This window comes from Orycteropus afer, unplaced genomic scaffold (assembly GCF_000298275.1).
Source record: "Orycteropus afer afer isolate SDZICR_OR568_19922 unplaced genomic scaffold, OryAfe1.0 scaffold00304, whole genome shotgun sequence".
NCBI lineage: Eukaryota > Metazoa > Chordata > Mammalia > Tubulidentata > Orycteropodidae > Orycteropus > Orycteropus afer.
Window position 1 is genome coordinate 840,354 of NW_006921891.1, and position 9,670 is coordinate 850,023.

The 9,670-nt window shown below is 43.5% G+C and overlaps 1 protein-coding gene across 1 annotated transcript in view; it reads right to left on the reverse strand.

Annotated features, from left to right (window-relative positions):
- Positions 1-9,670, reverse strand: part of PRPS2 (phosphoribosyl pyrophosphate synthetase 2) — a 47,060-nt gene that overhangs the window by 28,652 nt on the left and 8,738 nt on the right. The window contains exon 2 of the mRNA XM_007951631.2: positions 4,848-5,031. Coding sequence (XP_007949822.1) covers positions 4,848-5,031 — 184 coding nt within the window. The remainder of the gene's footprint in view (positions 1-4,847; positions 5,032-9,670) is intronic.

The window sequence follows — 9,670 nt, forward strand, 5'->3', positions numbered from 1 at the left end:
AACAACAAAAAAGATATAGGCGACAGAGGCTAATACCAACCATTGTGTACACAATACTACTGCATTACCATTAACACCAAACACCAGGCTACAGATAAACACATAAACATCTGAGAGGATCAGATGGGGGTCAGTGAACAAGAGTATACTCTAGACCAAGGATACATTCAGCTGAGGCTAATTTTGCACAGACACCAGTGATACAAAATACCCCCAATCTTTATAGAAACAACAGAAGACAGACATAGAGCAATTCCTCACAGAGATCCAGACACTGTGGGAGAGAGATCCAATGGATCTACCGACTCAGGACCATAGAACTATGGGACACAACTGGTACAACAAAATACACAAAAATCTTGTTCCACAACCTACATTGCTGCGTAGGGACTGAGGTCTTAAAAGCTTTCAAGCGGCCATCGAAGATGCAGCTAATGGTCTCCTATCATCAGAAGTGCAAAAAACAAGGACATTTGGAAGCAATCAGCCCTAGGACACGATGGCCCTTGGGACCAGAACAACTAGATAGTGCCAGGCTACTGGTGCCAACCATTCAGGAAAGGATCAAATCTGGAGATCCTAGATAGACAGAGTGGGAGGAAAAACGTGGAACAAAATCCAAAAATACAAAAATGACCAGAATTACTGGTCGGATGGAGTGTGGTGGGTCCCCCAAAACTATGGTCCTGGGATACATCCTGGGCCTGGAATAAAACTCACTTCCAGCCCAATAGCAAACAAGATGTACATGCAGACCACTCAACCCAGGGTGACGCACCCACATACTCTACGGAAATGCATCCCTTGGAGCAATAGACCACGGGGCACCAGAGGGTCAACAATGGCACAGAGGAAATGCAGGACACATAGGAGTGCATCACTATGAGGGTACGGGGAGGGGGCGGGGCTCGGGGGTACCGGGCAGGGAGGGCAGGAGACTGGGTTAGGGTTGGGGATGGCAAATGGGGAGTGAAACTAAATGTACACGAAATGTTGAATGTAAAACAAACTCTGCTCTATAAACTTGCACCCAAAGCACAATAAAATAATAATAATAATAATAATAAAGAATGCCATAAACCTTCAATCTGTAAAAATGCAAATATTTGCAAAGCATGATAAAACGTAAGATGGCCGCATCTGCGTTGCTCAAGCACTGCTTTTGTAGGCTTGTGTGTCACCTGCAGCACGCAGCTCATAACTTGCACGAGATACAGTCCTTCTGTATATTTTGTAACAATCTCAATCATACCAAGCTTTCCAGGCTTTAGATATGGTGCACAAAGAACACTGCAGTCTCCCAAAGTTCCAGGATAAGAACAAACTGGTCTCTGTGCCTTCATCCTAACAGACCTTGAGTCACAATGCTAATCAATTTCGGGCTCTTCGCCTACATTTACAACTCGCAAACAGAGCCCTCTGCTCTTATCTCTCCTTGGTGGCATCAAGCATTTCTCACATCAGGGATCCAAGGCATATAGGCTATTTCTGAATTTGTACTCCCTGATTTCCTTCTTTCGACCCTGTTTGGGCTTTGCACTATGTTTCACACTTTGACTCGATCCCCAACTGAATCTTGCAGGTAGGATAATTTATAGCCTATCAAGAGCAAAAGTGCCACATTTTTACACAAATAACATGCATGTTATACGGATGTTTTTGGTAAGCCACACAACTCCCTCACATATGTGCTACAGGTGTGTGTGCTTGCTATTTATGTGGGAGTATTATTTGCGGAAAAAATACAGCATTTAAAAACATAGAGTCAAGGTAGTACAGTAACCACAAATAAAACATTGTTGTTGTTAGGTGCCGCTGAGTTGACTCTGACTCACAGCAACCCCATGTCCAACAGAACGAAACACTGCCTGATCTTGTGCCAGCCCCACAATCCTTGCTGTACCTGAGCCTATAGTTGCAGCCACTGTGTCGATCCATCTCATTGAGGACCTCCCCCTCTTTCGTCGACCCTGCACCCTACCAAGCATGACATCCTTCTCCAGGGAATGGTCCCTTCTGACAACATGACCAAAGTAGGTGAGATGAAGTCTGGTCATTCTCACCTCCAAGGAGCATTCAAATTGGCTGCACTTCCTTCAGGGTACATTTGTTAGTTCTTCTGGAAGTCCATGGTACTTTCAATGACAAATGACAAAGACATTGAGGATGTTCTAGATCTTATTCAATCTGTCAAATGCCAACCTGCTAGAAGCATAGTTTTGACCCTTTAACAAATGACCAGAGGGTAAAATTCCTATCAGGGCAACTATGCTTGATTTGTTTGTTTTTTTTTTTTTTTTTTTAAAAAAAAACATCAATAATTTTATCATCGAACACAATTTTGAAAAAAGAAAACAATTCCCACAACTACAAGTCCTCCACCCTCTTCAGAAGTCATTATTTTCAGCCTTGCCCACATTGTACTGCTTCCAATAGGGAAGAGAACTAGTTATCGAGTGTCTGCTGGATCAGGGTCTGCAAACTAAGCCCGCCACCTGTTTGCACGTGGTGTACAAGAACAGTTTTTATGTTTTTCAGTGGTTAAAAAACCAAGCAAAAGAAGAGTGCTATTTTGCAACATGTGAAAAATTATACAAAATTCAACTTCCAGTGTCCACAAACAAAATCCTATTGGGGCTCAGCCCTGCTCGTTCATTACATATTGTCCATGGCAGCTTTCACACTGAAACAGCAGAGCAAGTGGCTGCTCACAAAGCCTGAGATACTTAACGTGGGGCTCTATTCTCAAGTGTGCTCACTCCTGTATTATACACCAGGTACTTTATTTAAAAAAAAAAATGTTGCCATGGAGTCAAGTGTGACTCATGGCAACCCCGTGTGGTCAGAATGGAACTGTCCTCCACAGGGTTTTCAATGGCTAAGTTTGAGGAAGGAGACTGCCAGGCCTTTCTTCTGAGGCACTCCTGGGGGGGGTCTTGAACCTCCAGCCTTTCAATTAACCATCTGCAGCACACAGGGATATATGATATGGTATTGTTGTTGTTGTTATGTGCCGTCGAGTTGGATCCAACTCATAGCGACCCCTCCTTGGGTTCCCGAGGCAGTATCACTACAGAAGTAGATTGCCCCACCTTCCTTCCAAGGAGTGGCTGGTGGGTTTGAACCACCAGCCTTCTGGTTAGCAGTCAAGTGCCTGAGGCACTACGCTACCAGAGCTCATGGTAAGTAAGCACTTTATAAATAAGGAGCCCTGGTGGCACAGTAGTTAAAAGTGCTAACCAAAAGGTCAGTGGTTCAAACCCACCAGCAGCTCTGCAGGAGAAAGGTGTGGTATATGAATTCAAATTTAGAAAAGGCTGTTTTTGTATCCAAGGGGCTCCTGTGTGTGCTGTTAGCGGAAAACCACCTTGGGAGACGGATTGAGGAGCACTAGAGAAATTTCTTGTCATTGATCTATATAAGAGCTACAATTAATTTTAACCTCTCCCAATCAGTTACTACATCAGTGAATAGTGGTGCCACTTATAAACTGGAAGAATTGATACAGACCCTGACTGCACATCTACCCATTGGAAATACAATGGAGAAAACGACTCAGAGTTCTTCCCCTTGAACGCCCACTTCTCAGAGGTATCTCCGAGGTTATCTCGAGGGCAATAACCACATTGTCTTCCACTTCTAGGGACTCAGAGGCCCTCCCCTACAATGCTAACACAGCTAACAGAGTAATTTAGCACGATCTCTTCATTCTTCTTGAAAGGTCAAAAAGAGAGCATGGTATTTTTCAAATTAAACTATTTTATTTTTGTATTTTTTTAAATTTTATTTATTTTGTTGTTGAGAATACCTACAGCAAAGCATACAGGATTCATCAGTTTCTACACATACACTTCAGGGCCACTGATGACATTCTTCAAGCTGTGCAACCACCCCCATCCTCATTTGCTGAACTCTTCCTCCCTCATTAACATAAACTCACTGCCCACTAAGGTTTCTATCTAATCTTTCGAGTTGCTGTTGTCAGTTTGATCCCATGGAGACAGTTCTTAAAAGAGCACAGTGCTTCAGGCAGATTATTATTTTTTTTTACTAGTGAAGCTCAACTACTATTTGGTTTTAAGAACACTTCACAGGGGACATTTTTGGTTAAAGGTTTCGAGGTTATCTCAGAGCAACAGTTTCAGGGATTCATCCAGCTTCCATGGCTCCAAAAGCCTGGAGCCTGAGAATTTGAAATTCTGGTCTGCATTTCCCCTGTTTTGATCAGGATTCTTCTACAGAATCTTGGATCAAAACATTCAGTAATGGCAGTATTTGCCATTCGGTTCTTCTGCCCTCACGGCAAAGGGTTCCGAGGCAGTTAGCCACATATTCCACTTCCTCCTCATATTTGTGACTAATCTTTTATTTGGAGATAACTGTAGATCCACATACTATTGTAAGAAATAAGAAAGAGATCTCCTATACCTTTTGCCTATATTTCCCCAATGGGAACAACTTGTAAACTGTAGAACACGCTCACTACCAGGATAATGACATGGATCCAACCCACTGATCTTATTTGGATTTCAGTAGTTTTATCTGTCCTCACTAGCGTGTGTGTGTGTGTGTGTGTGTGCAATTCTGGCACACGTGTAGGTCTGTGTATCCACCACCACAGAGATATATCACTTTCATCATCACAAGGACGACACTGCCATTCTAATACCTGCAAGAATACGCTTCATTTGTTTCTACTTCTAGAAATGTTAACGTTAAGCCAGGCTCAAAGACAAATCTTGGAAAAGACAAGGTGAAAAAGTCAATTTAATTGAGGCAACATGCGAGGACAAAAGTCAAGAGACAAACCCCGAGCAGGTTCTTAGAACAGGACACACCTCTCCTACCTTGTCCTTCTTGTCTTGGCGGGCATATGGGAAGCACGGGATCACGGCTGTCACCCTGGATGCCGAGGCAATTTTGCAGGCATTGATCATGATGAGCAATTCCATCAGGTTGTCGTTGATCTCCCCACAGCCGCTCTGAATGATATAGACATCTTCCCCTCTCACGCTCTCTCCAATCTCCACGCTACAAAAGAAAAAATCAGACCAACTCACAGGAAAGCATCACCCCTAGTTTGGATGGTTTGCTAGGAGGACTCCCGGGCCTCAGCACAGAGTCATACCCATGGCTGTGATTCATTACAGCAAAAGGAGACAGAGCCAAGTCTGCAAGGAGAAAAGGCACGTGGGACCAAGTCTGGGGGAAACCAGGCACGAGCTTCCAGACTCCCTGTGGAGTCGCACAGAACACGCTTATTTCCTCCACAAAGAGTTCTGACCACTAGTGTGAAATACTGCATTATCAGGGAAGCTCCTTAGAGACTCAGTGCCCAGAGTTTTACTGGTAGCTGGTCATGCAGGCACCTCTGCCCAGCACATCCCCAAATTCCAAGCTCCCACAAGGGAAGCAAGTGTTCACCAGAAACCAAATTGTTTCCAGTTCTGGCACTGTGAGCCACTCACGTCAGTTAGGGAACGGTGGGAATCTTCGCAAAATCCAAGTCCCCAGACACCAGCCCAGGGCCTTTCTAAGGAAAGCAGTCTCAGATTTGCTGTGCTAACTCTTTTCTGTACAGTATTATATTTCATTTTAGCTATTTATTTATTTATTTATTTTTTAATCAAAGTTGTACGGGCACATTGCTTTAAAAATTCCAATCATTCTGTAAGGCTAGTAACAAGCAGCCCATAGGCAAGCAATTGCAATTCTTTGCATAGTTTTTCGGTAACACTGTTTCTACTGCTACATCTTGATTTCATTTCAGGCACTTGCACTGACTTCTCAGGAGCCCTGGTGGTGTAGTCGTAAAAGTGCTGACTGCTAACAAAAGGTCAGTGGTGTAAGTCCATCAGCCGCTCCATGGGAGAAAGATGGAGTAGTCTCCCTCTGTGAAGATTTACAGCTTTGGAAACCCAACGGAGCAGTTCTACTCTGTTCTATAGGGTCACTATGAGCTGAAATCAACTTGATGGCTGTGGGTTTGGTTTTTGGGGGATTGACTTCTCACTATTGAAGATGAGGATTTAACTCTATTTCTTCTGCTGTCTCACCATACACGCATGTACCCTTCTCATACTGCCATCATCCTGATGTTGCTATGTGCTGTTAGTTGGACCCGACTCATAGCGACCCCTCCTTGGGTTTCCGAGGCGGTATCACTATGGAAGTAGATTGCCCAACCTTCCTTCTGAGGAGTGGCTGGTGGGTTTGAACCGTCAGACTTCTGGTTAGCACTCAAGTACCTTAGGCACTATGCTACCAGAGCTCCTATCATCCTGATATGCATCAATATTCAAAACAAATATCAAATGTGCCATTTTAACTGTCTACATGCTGTTCAGAGCTGATCCATGCAGTAATTTTAAATTAATTACCCTCTCTATTCCTCTGCTAAGTTTTCTTAAATTTTTTTCCTTTTGCTGTTGGGTGTCAGAATAGAACTGTACCCCACAGTGTTTTCAATGACTGATTTTTCAGAAGACGACTGCCAAGTATTTCTTCCCAGGCACTTCTGGGAGGACTCAAACCACCAACCTGGGGTTAGCAGCCAAGAGCATGAACTATTGCACCAAGGAGGGAACCCGGATTCCATCCTAAACACTTCCAAGGATCTAGAAACCCTTCAGGATCTCAGAGGCCTCTGAACAACATCCATTTCATTGTCCTGTGATGTCTCTCCCAGAGCTGTCTGACCTGGCTTATCTTTCTGCCTGGTTACGCTGCCACCCAGGGAGTCCCTTCACCCCTCTCCTGCAGAGATCTTCCATCTTCTGAACCCTCCTTCTTGGTACACTTCCTTGTTTTGCTGATAGGCATCCTCTGGGAGCTTCTTGAGGAAAAGTAAACGGGAGCTAAATTTCTTAAAACTGGTAGGTCTCAAAATTTCTGCTTTCTGGGTTGAGAATCTTCTTCCTTCAGAGTGTTAAAAGTACTGCTCAAATGCTATCTAGTTATCAGTAAGTCTAAACACATTCTAATCCCCGATTCTTTATTAAAAAAAGAAAAGAAAAAAAAAAAAAACCCACCAAACTCACTGCTATCAAGTTGATTCTGACTCATAGTGACCAACCCTCTTTGGGTTTCCAAGGCAGTAAATCTTTACAGAAATAGATCGCCCCATCTGCCTTCCATGGAGCAGCTGGTGGGTTTGAACCACCAACCTTCTGGTTAGCAGTCAAATGCCTTAGGCACCGTGCCACCTATCTTTTTTTCTCTCTGGAAACTTTCAGGGTCTTTACTTTAACCCCAGGGTTCAGAAAGGAAACCATAACTTGTCCTGTGGTGGGTCTATTTTCATCTACTGTGTTGAGCACTTAGTAAAGTACTTTCTATCTGGAAACTTTCATCCTTCAGTCCTGAGAAATTCTCTTGAATTATTTCTTCCATGATTTCTTCTCCATTTGCTGCCCTTGCTGGGACACCTATTAGTTGGCAGTTGTAAGTGTTAAACTGAGTCTTTAAAGCTCCTTATTTTTTTCTTTCCTCTTTCTGCATCTTTGTCTACTTTCTGAAGTAAAGAAAGTCTACTTTCTTTGTCACTTGATCTCCCAAATTCTTCCTTGGTGCTTGTTTACATTATGATTTCTGTGATCACATTTTCATTTTTAAAAGCTGCTTCCTATTCTCTGGCAAGGATTTATTTGTTGTTTTCTGGCTTTTAAAAAAATCACGGTTTTATTTACTGTGACTGCAAGATTTTCTCTTATTTCTGAGGATACCAACTTTTGCGAAGAGACAGGGATGCCTCCTCCTTTCTTGTAGTCTCAGTTTTCCCAAAGCTGCTTTTCTTTCCCCTTTGGTTTCCGTCTTTTGCAGAGGGTCTTTCCTCGGGTGCTGCCTGCTCATGTTTAAGAGTTGGGGGCACTAAATGGCTAAGTGCATCAGTGGTTGGGGGGGGGCAGGCGAACATGACTGTCCACTGAGCTGATCATTGTTATTGCTGGGGATGCGGACAGAGCACTTCCTTATACTGCTCTTTTAAATTCTGTATATATTCGAAAATCTTTATGAAAGATTTTTAAACCTTTTACAAGTCAGCCATCCTTTTATTATAAACTTGGCAGAAATGATTTATATAACATATTTATAGCCACATTCCAAACCACGCATTAATGAGCCAGAACATTACGTCTTGTAATAGATAACAAGTCATCCAGGCACTTGGAGATAGGTTTTGAGAGGGTATTACCAAACCAAATCAGCCACCTATACCATGTCACAGCCGTGTGGGCTGAGGACCAATGAATTTTCTTGTCTATGGGTCAGTAACAGGAAGTGGACAGAAGCAGTCACTCCCCCAAACCAGTGGCTGTCAGATCTGCTGGAATTCACCTCGGTTGATTTTTAATGCTCAGGGCCTCTTGAGAATCCAACATCTTAATTGTCAGGCCAACAGTACCTACTACTTGGTAATATGGCTCAGATGGAAATGCCAGCGGATGTGCTACAATCACTTTCATTCCTCATCCAAGGTTCAAGTCATATACTCACTCAAACATTTCAGTTGTCATTTTCTAACTCAATCACTTATGAGAATCTGGCAGTGGCTCTCAAGAACTACTCTGCCTCCTAGGAGGCATCTGGCAAAGCCTGGAGACTGCCATAAATGACGGCCATGACTATGTGGGGAGGGGGTACGCCAACTGGCATTTAGTGGAGGCTAAGGATGCTGTGAAACTTCCTACGATGCACGTGACAGCCCCCCCCCCCCACCCAGAATGATCCAGCCTGAAGTACCAACAGTGCTAAGGTTGAGATACTGAAATAAGGCACAGGAGGAATCATTTCTCCAAGTTTTGAACCTAGGGCTTTGGAGCAAAGGCATCAGAGCAACACTGGCACCATCATCCCAGGGCTTCGAAACAATGTCTAACAAAACCTCTGTTAACCACCACTCCATCAACTCTCAAGGTTACCGACCTGCTCTCTCATGTGTCCACACATTTCTGTCCCATGTGCGGAGCCATATGCTTACCAAAATCAGTTGGGTTTATTCCCAAACACGTCATCACCAAATATTTATCATTGTAATTAACTGTTACATTAACAAGGTAAAAGATGGAGGAAAATGACACATTCTGCAAACTACATGCTTCCCTCGTATTTTACAGTCCCATTTCACTGAGGGCTAGGCAAGAAACATGGGCTATGTGTAACTGCAATCAGCAGTTCTCCAAGGTCTTTGGCCCTAAATCCAAAGACCAGTATATAAACATAACTTGTATTCTAAGTTAAAGTAAAGCATTTAAGGTACTCTTGATTTTTATGATTCCCTGTCTTAACTGACAGGAGCTTTAGGGGCAGTGGTTAAAGCACTCAGCTGTTAACCAACAGGTAGGTAGTTTGCACTCACCAGCTGCTCTGCAGGAGAAAGATGAGGCAGTCAACTTCCATTAAGATTTACAGCCTTCAGGCAATGTACCAAATGTCAGTGATCAACAACGGTGGCATTGAGGAAGAGGAAGACAGAGAGAGGTACATGGGAGGTGCAGACAACAAAGATGAACCCTTTTGCATATACACTACTGCATTGTCAGTGAAGGCAAACATGGGTATACAGGTGGATAGACAGGTAGAAAGGCTGAACTATTAGATATGTCTCTGCAGTGTGAAGGAGCTCTGGTAGCATAGTGCCTAAGTCACTTGACTGCTCACCAGAAGGCTG